This window comes from Nelumbo lutea, chromosome 4 (assembly GCF_056320005.1).
Source record: "Nelumbo lutea isolate HS-2025 chromosome 4, American lotus-T2T, whole genome shotgun sequence".
Taxonomy (NCBI): domain Eukaryota; kingdom Viridiplantae; phylum Streptophyta; class Magnoliopsida; order Proteales; family Nelumbonaceae; genus Nelumbo; species Nelumbo lutea.
This window is the reverse complement of record NC_142687.1, coordinates 6831701-6847202: the sequence shown is the minus strand read 5'-3', so window position 1 is coordinate 6847202 and position 15502 is coordinate 6831701. Positions and strand designations below refer to the sequence as shown.

At 35.6% G+C, this 15502-nt stretch overlaps 2 protein-coding genes across 2 annotated transcripts; one reads left to right on the top strand and one right to left on the bottom strand.

Moving 5' to 3' along the window:
- Nucleotides 1-263: 263 nt before the first annotated feature.
- On the top strand, nt 264-4361 carry LOC148853636 (26S proteasome non-ATPase regulatory subunit 6). The gene is made up of 8 exons (XM_088982186.1): nt 264-621; nt 728-842; nt 2252-2342; nt 2445-2590; nt 2679-2898; nt 3215-3323; nt 3640-3808; nt 3921-4361. The coding sequence occupies exons 1-8, from the start codon at nt 486-488 to the stop codon at nt 4093-4095; spliced, it is 1161 nt and encodes a 386-aa protein (XP_088838312.1). The 5' UTR covers nt 264-485; the 3' UTR covers nt 4096-4361.
- A 7689-nt stretch (nt 4362-12050) lies between these two features.
- Nucleotides 12051-14050, bottom strand: LOC148853635 (myb-related protein 315-like). Its single transcript, XM_088985892.1, has 4 exons — nt 13709-14050; nt 13307-13575; nt 13048-13177; nt 12051-12900 (listed from the first exon to the last, which is right to left on the bottom strand). Exons 2-4 carry the CDS (start codon nt 13437-13439, stop codon nt 12384-12386), a joined length of 780 nt encoding a protein of 259 aa, XP_088842018.1. The 5' UTR covers nt 13440-13575; nt 13709-14050; the 3' UTR covers nt 12051-12383.
- Nucleotides 14051-15502: the final 1452 nt, after the last annotated feature.

The following is a 15502-nucleotide window of genomic DNA, read 5'->3' as shown; positions in this document are numbered from 1 at the left end:
ACTGATAATGTTGGAAGTGTTGGGACAGATTTTGTTGCGAGAAGATCACAACTCCTCAATCAGTGATCGTGTACTCGTGTCTCATGTGTCCCTAGAGTCAAGCAATCGATCCGAACGTTAAAACCGTCAGATTAGAATCTTGCATCTAACTGGGTCCACCAACGTATCATCCACGTGACTAAAGTTCAAATCCAACGTTAGCAGCGCTCCAATAAGGTACTCCCCTGGTAGTTCTTATAGTAGAGATCAGATCGGCGCCCTACATCACCTCCCACCCGTGTATTCGGAACATCTTCCATGATTAGTACGGGAGGTGATCCCAATGCAAGGCGAGATGTACATGTGAGACGCCTCCTGCGGGGCGCCAACGTGATCTCCTTGCTTGTGAAGAAAAGAAAGAAGTGAACCTCTCTGGTTCTCACTTGCTTGTGAAGAAAAGCACTGAAAGGGAGAGTCGAGAGAGAGAAGAGATCCCCTAAGAAACCATGGAAGCGCATGAGGGAACTCAGCAACCACACCTCGTGCTTGCCCACAAACTATTCCTTCTGACTCATCCAGACGTTGAGGACATCGAGAAAGTCCGCCTTAGAGAAGATGTCTTCTCTGCTGTTAAAGCCGACTGTAGATCCCCTCTTCTCCTTCCTTTCTGATCTCCGTTTCTGCTCTTCTGGTTTATTCGTTCCTTTTCATAGAACTGACGAACTGACCCTTTTGTTTCCATCTGCAGATATGGCTCCGCTATACGAAACCCTAGCTGCTAATTCGATTTTGGAGATGGATCAGGCTGTTTTGGAATCCATGCGTGCCAAGATTGACGAAGAGCTCAAGAAGCTTGACGAAAAGTGAGTTTCTTTTCTTTTCTCCTTATTTTTGTTCTTGTTTTCCTGCATCTCTCCCTGGCTAAAGTGGAAGACAAAAATTATGTTAAATGTGCATATACAGGAATAGATTTCATATTCGAAACGTAGTTTCTGTGAAGAAGCGTCTTAGGGCCTATTCTAAAATCTATACAATGTTTTTATTATACTTTGCAGGAAATTTGGCTAATGTACTAAAATTTTCTTCATGGGATTTGGATTTTTTTCCCCAAAAGATTGGTTTCGGTTTAGACAGAACTATTTAAGTGGGTTCTCTTACATGTTTTTATAGTGGTTATTTCTGAGGTACAAAGATCATCGCTTTAACCCTAGTTAATACCTATGGTGGATTCGTCCTGCCGTTGCCAATGCATGGTCCTCTTTGCTGTGGCTTAAGGGGTTTTGTTTATGACTTTGAGCTAGATGTATGGGGATGGTTTCCTTGTTGTTGATTTGTTTTGAGGAGTATTATTAATCTTAACTGGATACTGCATCAAGTAGTCTAACTACATACGTTGAAATTTTAATTTCTTCTGTTTTTTTTAGTCTGGATGGCAAATACAGCAAAACGAGAGATAAAACTTGAAGCTAAACGTTTGACATGAGCTTTCACTAATTGCCAAGCTGCCAGCAGTGTAAGATAGGCTCAAAACTGGAAGAGTTACCTGATGTAAGCAATAATAGGCAGTAATATTGCACCTAAGAGGCCATCTGTACATACCCGTCTTACTTGCTTAAATTAAAAAAGATAGCTAAGAACATTACACTAGTGGGGCAACACATTACCCCTTGCTGTTGGGAATGATCTTTATCCTGTTCTTTGTGCTCTGTGGTAATTAGAAAATTATATTTCTGGGAAAGCTTAATTAATTTGTTGGAGGAATATGAGACGGAAGAAATTGCCCTAAAATCATTGAAAGATGAATAAGTTTCAGTGTGAAGATATTTCTTTCTCTATGGAGACTTGATTGGTTATATGGAAATGACACATATTGATTCTATTAAATTAGTTCCTGACAGAAATTGATGAGAAAAACATGTAAAGGGGAACTAGGGAAGGTATAGCCTAGCAAGAGGAGGGAGAAGATAAGGAGTATGTTAGAGATAGCCTTTTTTTTGTTTTCTAAAGGAGTCTATCTATTGTCATTTATTGTGAAAATTTTAAAAAGAAGCAGAGAACATATGTTATTATCCTTTGAAAAGTTTTCTTGTTCTTTTTTTTTTTATTTGATTTGGGTGAGATAGTTCTTTTTCTTAAAGATTCGTAGATTTTGTTGGCTTCTGTCTTGGTTTTCTATATATTTAGAACAACCTATTCAAGGTCTGGAATATTTTCTCAAGGCCATGGTTATTGGATTATTTTTCATAAATGTCTTCTGGATGCGTTTGAACAGAATTGCCGATGCTGAAGAGAACCTAGGTGAAAGTGAAGTTCGTGAAGCTCACTTGGCTAAATCCTTGTTTTACATTCGAATCAGTGACAAGGTATATGCAGCTTTCTTGTTGTGGCTCAACAACTCTCTTTGTTCCTTAAAAATCCGTGAATTATTTGGCACTTGTGTAGCTTATTCTCTTCTGAATTCCTAGGAAAAAGCATTGGAGCAGTTAAAGCTGACAGAGAGCAAAACAGTAGCAATAGGTCACAAGATGGATATAGTTTTCTATAGTCTACAGATTGGTTTTTTCTATATGGACTTTGATCTCATCTCCAAAAGCATTGATAAAGCCAAGAAGTAAGACGAGTCTTTTACAATTTTAAAATACCTTTAAGACATTACATTTCAGAACTTTTGATTCCTGATATATGATCATTGATGGCAGTTTGTTTGAAGAGGGAGGTGATTGGGAGAGGAAGAATCGTCTTAAAGTATATGAAGGCTTGTACTGCATGGCCACTAGAAACTTCAAGAGAGCTGCCAATCTGTTTCTGGATTCCATCTCAACTTTTACAACTTACGAACTTTTTCCTTATGATACATTCATTTTCTATACTGTCCTCACAAGCATCATATCTTTGGACAGAGTTTCTTTAAAACAGAAGGTAATACACATAGGCTGGGCTCTTCATACTTGGTGTTATTCCAATGTTAGTTAATGCTGGTGGTTGCTGGTCCCTGTATTCAGGGGTGGAGCCAGGGAGGACCTGGGGGAGCCTTGGTCCCCCTGCATCAACCCCTCCCCCCCCCCCCCTACAGTCCCCCCTTCGCCTCAAAGTACAGTTTGGCCCCCACAAAAAAAAAAAACAAGAAAAAAAAGAAGCCCTTGCTCCGCCCTCCCTGTGTTTATTTTGGCAATGGAAGTTGATTTTACCTATTTTTAACTCTCACTGATTGCAAAAGATGACCATATATTGCCAGGTGGTGGATGCTCCCGAGATATTAACGGTGATTAGTAAAGTCCCATATCTATCAGAGTTCTTGAACTCTCTCTATGGATGTCAGTACAGGTCCTTCTTTTCAGCATTTGGTAAGTGCATGTTCTATAACCTGCTATAATTTTCCATTTCTCTATTGTTTTCCTAGAAGCTAAATTTAATTTTTTTTTTTCAAATGAAGATGATCCATAACCCCTTGGCATATTCCACAAGGGTCCTTTATTTCAAAAACTTATGACCATTCTTTAAGGGTTTTTCCTTTCCTTGGGTGTAATCACATTCCCACACATGTGGGCTGGTGATATTTATACTTTTATAGGGCTTGCTGTTATTTGCAGTATGTCAGAAATTCTTGTGTCGCCTGCCTTATTGACCTTTTTCCCGCCTATTATTTTGCATGTTCATCAGCTGGCTTGACAGAACAGATAAAATTAGATCGTTACCTGCATCCACATTTTCGATATTACATGAGAGAGGTCCGTACTGTTGTCTATTCTCAGTTTTTGGAATCATATAAGAGTGTCACCATGGAGGCAATGGCAACAGCCTTTGGTGTAACCGTGGACTTTATTGATCTGTAAGTCTTTCATCATCATAGTCTTATCCTTGTTAAGGAGTTGGCTTCTTTTTATCCAGTTCTGGTTCAGATGTTCATAGACACTATACAAAATTTCTTTTGTGCTTTCCAGGGAGTTGTCCCGTTTTATTGCAGCAGGGAAACTTCATTGCAAGATTGACAAGGTCGCTGGGGTGCTTGAAACCAATAGGCCGGATGCAAAGAATGCTTTATATCAAGCAACCATTAAGCAAGGGGACTTCCTACTCAATAGGATCCAAAAACTGTCTCGAGTGATTGACCTGTGAGAATGCCCTGTAGCTGGGAGGCATTGCAGGCGCGGTTGGAGGCCATAACCGGAAGTTACTAATGAGTTGAGTTGGTGATGTCCGATCAATTAAATCACAAAAGATATGCAATTTTTGTTCGGATTATGAGGATGGCCATATGAACTGTTGAATGCCCAAATGAGCATGTTGGCTCATTTTCTTTTATTTCAATTGAATATCCCAGCTGAACCTGGTTTAATGAACTGTTTCAGAGGAGAAACACATAAACGCATAACGTTAGCTAATTGTTGTCTCGCGGTCGCCTTTATCCTCCTTGTGCGATGTAGCTCTAAAGCTTTTCAAACAACTGCTGTTTCATGGTTTCAATCCTAACCTATAGAATTTACCGATTGAAAATTCTGCTGCCAAAATATTGCCGCTATCCAACTTCATACTTCACAACCTGGATGTGACGTACCCTTTTTTAACTTTGAGATTTTGGATAAGAGGAAGCTCGGTTGAATCTGATTTATTATTTCCAGGAAAGAATCAGGCCAGTAGGAACCTGCAAACTGCAATCTCATGAAGTGGACACAAGAAGTTAGCAGGTTGCGACCGTGGCAAGCATCCCTGCAAAATTTCAGGTCCATGAGTTCTCCAATGTGGGCAACACCTTAATAATATACATCTGCAGATATCTAATTGCAGCCAGAAAATATTTCCTGAGACTTCAGTCATCAATGACTTGGACAAATTCACTTGAAAGTTCTAAATCTAGAGTCTAATAACAGTGAAAGGATAACCTCAATTTTCTATTCCTAAACGGCATAAAACAGGAAAAGAAATCAAGGGTCGGGAGGATTTTGTGAAACGATCTAGTGAAACCATGAGTCCAGAATTAGATAACTCCCAGTTTGGAGATGCAACTCTGAATCTGAAACAGAGGTTCATCTGGTATAGACTACACTTGGCATGACTACTCAAATGTTTTCATTATATTTCCACTCCTTACACAATTGGAAGTTTGGAACTTTGTTTTTCTTTCCCAGTAAATCAAAGTAAATTTATGAAAAACAAAAATTTCACTTTAGAAGGGCTAAAGTAGTAGCTAAAATATTTTGGCATGAAAGTTTTCTGTCAACATCATGTTGAAACAAGCACAAACAGCTAATTCTTTTTTTTTTTCAAAAATCACATCCATTTTTCAGAGAAACAAATAAAATTTATGCTTGAAAAATCTCCATACAATCTTATGAACTCAAATCAACAAAGACTTGTCCCGTCTCTATTTGAATACTAAGGCAATGGTGTTAACAGTGTCTATAAAATAGATGTCATATTTCATAATATTTTTTGTTTTGTGTAATACAATCTAAGATGTAGAGGAACTAGAACCAAGGTATAAATTACAAGAGTTCTATTGCATAAGTGGAATATAAATTCAGGTTATATATAAATATAACTTGCATATGATGAACATAGTACATACATGGTTATGAGCTCCAAATTCCCGGCATCTATACCAACTTATAAATCCGATATTTGTCTTGGGTTTGATGTACATTATAAAGTTAAATCTAAATACCATACAACTTGCACATTGCATAGCACATTTTCTTACACTAGAATCTTTTAATCATACAATTTTCCTTCTCTTCCCTAACCTATAACAGTTGCATATATCATTTTACTTTCCTTATTTACATAATTACAATTTCTAAGTATCAATACTCATGATACACAAACAAATTTATATTGAGTTTTTAAACTTTGATACACTCCTTTTTTTTTAATATTTTCACAATAGATATACTAGGACTAGGAATGGTTAAACCCCCTTGATTCTTTTTCTTTTTTTCTTTTTTTTTTTTGGTATTAATCAACTCTTTTCTTATAAATGATAATAGCAGGATTCGAAACCACACCACTTCAGGGACAATTCATCCATCGCACCAATTGAGCTACCCCTCAGTTGGTAGAACCCCCTTGATTCCTAGTATTTAACATTCCATTGACACTATTTTTTTGGTATAATACTTAGTTATACTTTGAGACTTGCTTATTTTCATCTCTACCATGAAAGTGATAAAACCATAGGCTGATTTTAGGAATTATAGTTGATAGGTTCTACAACCAATTTTTTTTCTCTAATAAGACATGAAAAAAAAAAATATTGATATATTACTTCAAAACAGGCAATTCATTTTTTTTAACTCAAAATATTATTCAACAGGTAATGATTGAATAGGCAAAAGTAGTTGATTTAATAGGCAAAAGTACCCATATGTATTTATCAATAAAATAAATAAATGGGGAATCTTTTCTCCTTCTTTATAGGGATGCATTTGGATTCTAAAAAATTATATAAACATTTTGTACATTTCAAAGTTCCACTTGGATTCAAGTTCCAGCTCAATTTAGCAAATGGTTAATTGGTTTTGGATCTTATCTCGCCAATAACTGGAGAGATTCCTTCATTCCACATTATGGTTGGTGGCGAGTCTGAACCATTGAACTTAGCAAGGAATTAGGCATGGTGGTAGGAGAGAGAGAGAGACATGTATCATCTGTGGGTAAAAAATTTTCAGCTATTTAGATTTTCTCTCTAACTAGCATTCTGTTTAACTAATCTTGCTAGAAATATGAAGTTTCCTCATTTTTTCTAGCAATCCACAAATAAATCAAAGCCTTTAATTTACTGTCATGGCCTCTGACTTATAGGTGGGGCCACTGCAGCAGATGCAGTGTTAAATTTCTTTTGAAAAGAGAAACATTTGAAAAAGTTTTACAAACCATGAAGAAGCAAGAAGTTTGCTTCATTTGGTATTTTTTTTTTTTAACTCCAAACTTTAGCTTCGGTGGAGAGGCAACCGTCTTAAAATTTTATTAGCCATAAGGTAGGGAAGATTATTAGAAATAGGAAGGGAAGATGTAGCCCGCCTTCCTCGTAACCCACAATAAAATGTTCTCAGCTTCGTCCTCTCAAAATTAGGGGTGTCTATTAAAAACCGAAAAATCAAAAAATTAAACTGATCATTTCGATTTTGGTCTGGTATTTTTGAAAAATTAAAGAATCGGTTTAGTTTTCGGTCACTTTAGAAAAACTGACAGTTAACCGAATCGACCAGTATATACATGTATATTTTATATATATTTTAAATATATGTCACATATTTTCTATATATTATATATAAATATATGCATTATATATAAATATGTACATATATTATATTGTCATAATCTATTTATAAATATACTATATATTTTCATAATATTATTTTTAATATAATATTATACATATATTTATTTAATATATTATAAATATTAAAAACCGATAAAACCGGTTCAATTTGCAAAAGTTGTCCATAATTCGATTAATCGAACCATCGACATCCCTACTAAAAACCCACCCAAAAGAAAATTAAGCCAAAACAAAACAAAACCAATTAATCAATACGCAGAACCTGGAGATTAAAGTAATCCTCACGAAGAAGTCTTTAAGTCCAGCTGAGATATGAGAGCCAGCTCCAAGAGTGATGGGATTTTCTCTATGATATGGGAGTTTGCAAAGAAATTCACATAAGACAGCAAGAAAATGTTATGCAAGAAGACACAAGAAATCAACAAAAACCAAAACCCTTGCCAAATGTGTGGAAAACTTCTTTTATCATTTGTAAGTCTTAATGAACATTTTTATCTTACCTATAGTTTACCAATTGTTTCATTTCTTACCTAGTTCTCATAATCTGGGGCTATTTCTTGATGCAATGATAAAATCTTGTGCTGGCAAGCGTGAGAATATGTGTTTAAGCTTAAAAGCAGCCCACCTTGTATAAATTTCTATTGAAAATGAAATTTTCATGTGCATACTTAGATTTTTTTTTATTTTATTATTGGCTTTGTTTTTCTTTACAAATTATATTTCTTATTTTGTCGATCACCTTTATTTCTTTCCCTTGATCAAAACTTTTGGGAATGATATTATTCTTGTAAGTTCTTATTTATTACAGGTTTTTTTTTCATATGATTGTACTTATGTTTCATTATATATTATTTATTTAATATTTTATCTATTTGGTGTATATATTATAATTTTTATCTTTGCATTGATGAAAAATTTTAATTTTTTTTTTACTTTTGTAATTTCTTTTTTAACCGTTGTTTCTCTTAGAATTGATATTGTTAAGAGGTTTGTTAATTCTGTGGTAAAATTCTTTTTTCAAAGGGGTGATATATATCTATTTCTCTTAGATTTTTTTTTTCAATTGTAAGATGTATGTAATTTTCTTAAAATGTTCAAAGTGAAAATATTTTAATATCAATTTTTTGTTTTAATTACTCAAATATTATGACTAAGTTGATTAGGGGTGAAAATGGATTGGACCATGATTCGATCTGAATTCAAATATAATCATATTTTGTCAGATTTAGATATCTCCTTTTGGATTTTTGGATCGGAGGACATAATAGGATTTGATTGGATCACCCTCCGATCCAAAAGAATCTATATATAGCGGTGTGAATTGGACTGGATTTGGTCCAATCTGATCCAGTCCAATGTGAGTCCATTACAAATGGATTAGGTCCAATCCAATCCAATGAATATTTTGGACCAGTCAAATTCAATGTCTGGACGGTCCAATTTGTTCAATTAGTTTGTTTTAATTTAGATCAATTATAATCTGAACCGGGTCCATTGACACCTATGTTCTTATTTTCTATCAATGGACCAGAACATTGGCTCTATCCAGCCCAATCCAATATAAGTCCACTATGGATGGGACCGGGTCCAATCCAATAAATACTTTGGACTATTAAGTTTGGACTGATCCAATTCAATATATCTTTTTGGTCCATCCAATCTCTCTCTCTCTCTCTCTCTCTCTCTCTCTCTCTCTCTATATATATATATATATATATATATATATATATATATATATACACACACACACACACACACATAGATAGATAGATATAGTTATTTAGTTATTTGTAAATATGTTTATATTGCATTTTTTGTAATTTTTTATTTTATTTTTATAAAAAAGACATATATGATAAAATGGTTATGTTTATTTTGTTTTTCTCTATATAAATGGTTATGTTTATTTCTTTTAATAATTTATTAAATTTTATAGAAATTAAATCAATTCGGATCATATTTAGATATCCACATCCTTAACGGATTTGAATTCAAATTGACCTTTATGAGGTTTATAATATCGGATCAAACTTGAATATACCCTAATTTGAATTTGATCCAATTTATTTGCATCCCTGCTTAAGACCCCATATAGGTGGGGCTTAACATAGGGAAATGGTCTTTTATTTTCATGTCTTTCTTACATGATTTCCAGTCTGTAAAGGTTTTAAGAATCATTTCTCCTTCATAATTCTGTTTCCTTCCCAATACCCCTCCCTAACCATAATGGCAGAAGTGAACAGAACTTTGAAGATAAGGGCTTGTATGTGGCTATGTGCCAATTTCGTAACCCTTTATATTATATTAAAATCAATCAGAGATTGAGCAGTGAACAACCCTTTATAATATCCAAATACTCCAAATGGAATTGTCGCCTCGCGAATGAATATTAATTAAAGAAAACGGTGAATTGAATCGCTGTATGAGATTCTTAATGTTCTTGAGCAGATACATATATATAGATGAATTGAACAGTTTTTTGAGATGGTATCAGAATCTGTTTGGCCAAGTGTATAATTAATTAAAAATTGTAGCGGAAAACATTGAGGGTTTGCACTTGTTCACGCTTTAAATCTGATAGGTGTTCGGAGGACATGTTATAGAATAAAACCCCATATATGTAAAATTTTCATGTAACAAATTAAGCTTTTAAGTTAAATGAAAAATTTATTAGGTCCAGGTACGTTTGAAATCATTGGATTGGAATGCATTACAGTCGTACCCCATTGAATTGGCATGAATCGAATTCCTTCCGGCCGGTGCATAAGTCTCACCTTCTGGTAGCAACACTACATGTGCAGTTGGCTGCTTGCTCGCAACAAGTCATGAATCTCTCTCCAAGTCTCATCAATCGTATAAAATTATGGCAAAGTCTGGTCACAGTCCCACAAAAGATACAGGCGAACTTGCGATACTTATTATTCTCCGTTGTGCTGCAAAAACTTTTATATAAATATACCACTCTTAATTAATCTTTTGAAAAGGGAATGTTGGTCAATGGGATTTTGGTTCTCATTGATAAAGAATCTCATTTTTTTTTTATTTTCAGATTTATATGGAGATTAGAAAAATTTTATTTTTTTGAGTATTGTTTACCCGGGTAAGTGATACCCATCTTCTACGTGGGTAAATAACCTCTCCACTCAGGAGGAAAATTGTCAACACTTGAATGGTCTAAAAATACCCTTTCTGATAATGGATTTGTATGGTTAAAATGGCCATTACTTTATTTACATAAGAAATAAAAAAACATGTATAAATTCACTTACCTGAGTAAGTGTTTCATAGAAAAAACTTACCTAAATAACTGCATTTAGCAAACGAGGCCTGATAGATATTGAATTAATGTCTAACATTAACAGATATGATTGGTAAGGTCTCTGCTGGTCTTAATCTAGACTTGGGATTGAATCCCGCCAGCACCTGGGTTGGGGGATGGGCTACCCCCATTGTGTAGTCCTTTAAAGAAATTAAAAAAAAAATCGGTTTGCAATTTTTTTTCACCCAGAACGTTTCACAATGTCTTATTCATATTCAATGTTAAAAAGCCAATAAACGCTTCATTTCTTTCTAATAATATTATGGTTGGTGTTAAAAGATCTCCATATTTAATAGAAGTATAATTATATTCAATTTCCTGATAAAAAGGAAACTTAATTGGTTGTTGATGCTCATGTTTCCTACACTTTGTTTTTCTTATTGAAAAAGCTACAAAATTTATAGGGGTGAAGAAGCAATCCGAATCTAGCTCCTACCTACAAGAACCCTACCCACAGGACAATCACATCCGCACATCTGGAACATATCCCATATATGAAGGACAACATACAAGTGACAGAAGAGGTTCCTGATTTGTAGTTCTAATATCCAATGGGTAGGAGATCATAATTCCTCAAGAAGAGAAGCTTAATTAGAGGAGATGTGAACTAAATTTAACTCTCTATCCTGTAAATTCATCTATTTGAGTTAGATCCAAATATAAAAACTAGGTAACTTTTATTCACTTGATTCTTTTCAAAAGGATTTGAGGGGTTATTCTTTTTCTGGATTTTGGGAGGGGGTAAAGTTGGTCAATGGAATTTTAGTTTCCACTGACCAAGAATTCCATATTCTTTTTTTAGATTAATGTGGGAAAGTCTATTTTCCTAGGTATCACGTAAGTGAGTAAATAACTTTTTCACTTGGAGGAAAAATTCCAACGCTTGAATGGAACAAAAATGACTCTTTTTATAATGAATTTTTATGGTTAAAATGATTATTTTCTTTTTTTTACTTGAAAAATAAAAGAACATAGGTAAATACATTTAACAGGACAAGTTTTTCGCAGGTATATTTAGCTGGATAAATAACTTACCGAAAAGTGAAATAGGAGGGAAGTAATAAGAAATGACATTACAGATTGATTAAGGGGTGGGGACGCGCGGCAGGTACACCCATGATGTCCATTGACCTTAACATAAAGAGCCTGCACCTAACGTGGGTTTGATCTCATGCCTATGTATACTCGAAGGGACACTGAATTGTACCCATAATTTAACTATAGATATGGCAATGCATGGAACAGAATGGCGAAACAGGATGGACAAGGCTTAGATGATGATGACGACGTTTTCATCCCATTGTTAACTCAGACCGGTACCAATCCTTACAACTTTGAAGAATCATGCCTGATTGCTTATTTACAAGTTTTCCGGTATCATAGTCGAAATTATTTTGCCAATTCGACCAGTAATCAGCCCATTCGAATCGTAAAACTTACTGAATGAATATCATTTTCCAACAACACATGAAATTTCGTGAGGTTGATGGTGCCTCTTCTATGAATAGATCTGATACATGCAATAATATATAATTACAGAAAGGAGAAGCGTAAAGAAAGACAAACCTTAATAAGAAATAAATACAAGTTTGTGGAATGAACCAGTGGAAGTTGAATGAGGTGACGAGGAGATAGTGATCGATCAATATGGAAATACGCCGTTTGGGGTATGAAAAAAGGACTTAAATTGCAAGAATCCGATCGAATTGCCACAAGTACGTAAGAGATTTTAACTATATGTCATCATGCTTTATTCTTTTTCTTTTCTCGATGAGAGTACGTAATTCGTGGGAGTAGAATTGATGTTTATTGATGATTTTCGAAATGGAAGATATCTTCTACGTCATGGAACCCATCCCAGCTGGGAGGGACAGAATTATCAACATTGTTGATCCAACATTGGCCAGAGTCTTCTTGCAGAGATGAGGATTCACCAGTGCTGCAGGATGGGTTGAAGGAGACTTCCAAAGAAATTGATGGGCTGTAATATTTTGTGAGGCTGCAGATTTCTGGATTATCGGAACTTAGTCCCATGTCCAACTCCTCCCACAGCATCTCATAATCATGCAAGAGATCAACTGTTTCATCTGAATCTGATCGACAGTTTTCTTGTAATTCCTTCTGAGGAACTGCTGGTATCTCCTGAAACCTACGAGTATCCAGTGGCTCAATCTTCAAACCTTTGTCTTTCTCCTGTTCAATTGGCTTATGGGTCACAGGGTCTAAGCCCTGAAGCTTCAATCTCTTCTTAATTCGTGTATTCCAGTAGTTCTTGATTTCATTATCTGTCCGACCAGGAAAGTGCGCTGCAATTTTAGACCACCTACGAGAGATTGTGGCAAATGAGTGCTCAGAGAAATTAAGAACTGAAATTTGTATATAATAGCAGGTCGCTGTTTAATTATAACAGAGATGGTTTTTATAGGTGAAGGAGGTGGCATGATATAACTTATAATGGCATGGCATATACCTGTTACCGAGACGAGAATGGAGTTGGATAATCTGATCCTCTTCCATCTCCGACAACGCCCCTCTCTTGAGATCTGGTCTCAGATAATTGATCCATCTTAATCTACAGCTCTTCCCACATCTCAACAGACCTTCATCATCAACCATAAACCAGACGAGATATCATTTGGGTTGGGTTTCTTAATTATTAATTATATCGTAGCAAACTAGCTAGAAAATAAAAATCAAATGAACATATCTTTCTCTGCATCTGCAAGCACCTGCAAGCTTGGGGACGAGACGCCAGCACTGTGTGCCATTGTTCAGGATGAAGTTCATGAGCTTGTGATCTTCCTCAATTGTCCATGGGCCTCTCTTCAATCCAATCTTCTCGCAACAAGGCTTTCTCCCCATTACACCAACTTCGTCGATGAAAGTAAATGACAGGACCAGAGAGAGAGAGAGAAGGTCAGAGAGTCCAGGCTCCAGAGATGGCGGTCGATCGGAGAATACAGGGGAGGGCGGCAAGCTTATAATTGAACCAGAGATGCTGCCAGTTCATCCACACGGAAAAGAAGTGTTGTTTATGAAGAATACATGATTGAACGAAAAAGAATCGGGCCACGGACGCTGATGTAATAATTATAAAAAGAATTGAAATGGAAGGCCGTCTCAGTTCTTACTGGTTACTGAGAAAAACAAAACCACAGAAGGACGGAGAGCGAAGAAGAAGTAGACGTGGATCGTCTTTGTTGAGAAACCGGATTCAGTCAGTGCAAGCCTCCTTTGTTGACAAGTTTTATATAATTTGCATCCATCCAAAGCTCTTCTCCTATTGGCACTTTCCAGCTTTAAAACTAACATTAGTTAAAAGGATTCCTTGGTCCCCTTGTCGTTTGGAGGCAAACTCTTCTCTGTGGGGAACAGAGGAGAGAGAGAGAGATGCTTTGTAATTATGCAGAGATTAAATTATTACAAGTTTCATAAAGGGGTTGCATCAAATAGCAATTGGAGATACGAAAATGGTTCAGTTTATTCATGCACAGTACTGACTTTTATGCATAGAGACAATGGAGTATGGCTAATAAGATGCACTTCCAACCAATGAAATGAACCAATGCAAATGAGTTTTGGTTGGGGAGGAAGCTTGGACGTCCATTCTGTGCGGTTGGGCTGTTAACACAATTTGGTGTAACTTTTCTAATATTAAAATGATTGTGGGAATCACCGCCACCCACGGCCACGCCGGCCATGATTCAGCAGGACAATTCTACTCTGTCTGGGGTTACCAGTGACCCTATGCCTGTATGGCTTGATTTCCCAAAAATTTAAATAAATCTAATTCTAATTAGTAATATTATTATTTAATTAATTAGTATAAATTACTAAAAACCACACATGAAATTTGGTAATTACAATCACTCTCTTGAACTTGTTTTTGATACAGTTGCAAGTAGAGCCCTCTCTTCTAAAATGTTCAAAATACCCATGTGTATTTGGATCAAAATGTTTCTTTTTCCTAAATTTTCTCTTCATATTAACCGCTACCCCAAGCCCTTCCGATTTCGTTTCCAAAATTAATTTATTTTTCAAATTCTTTTTTCCGTGTGTGTTGTTCTTAAAGTTTGTATTGTTTTCACCAAGGTTTTAAAAACTGGACGAGACACGGGATCATTCTAGGGACCAGTTCTTGGGTCCAACAGTCCAGTTCAAACGGACGGCTTGTTTTAACTTAAATAAATAAATAAAATAAAAAGCGGCAAAAAACCATTGTCCGGGTCGACGGGTCAATGGTTCGACTGCCTGGGTCAGTGGGTCGCTGACCAAAGCAACAGTTTTTTGCCAAAAAACAGTTTTAAATTGAAACAGAATCGATTACTTAACCAATTCCCAAGTCAATTGGTCCAATTATTCGGTCCAGTTTTCAAAATCATGGTTTTTACTTTAGGAACCAGCCTCAATAGTAACTATATGGATATTTTAGACATTTCCAATTCTTTTATTAAAGTATTTTAACAAAAAAGATCTATTTGCAACTATATGAGAAAGTTCTATGAAAATGATCGTAATTACTAAACTTAAGGGGAGATTTCAGGAACGATGAAAAACCTTAGGAGAAGTTTCAGCAGTTTATCCAATTAATTAATATATAAACTGTTCGTCTGGGCTGGCCTTGAATTATGGGCTCCATATTTTGACTTGAGCCCAATATAAATTAGCTAAGCCCATGCCCAACTAGTTCATGAATCATGAGTCCAGGCCTGAGCTGGCAAAGGTTGGTTTGTCCAATGCTCTAAGCCCTGTTTACCTGGGGATAACTTTGGTTGTTGGGGGCCAGAGTTTCTGGGTTGGGCACTTTCGCGGCAGTTCACCTATTCACTTCCATATTTTTGTTTTTAATCAAAATAAATTAAGGAAACAATTACTAATTTATCCAATCTCATGTGGTAAATTGGTAATGTAGCATTCCCAGAAAC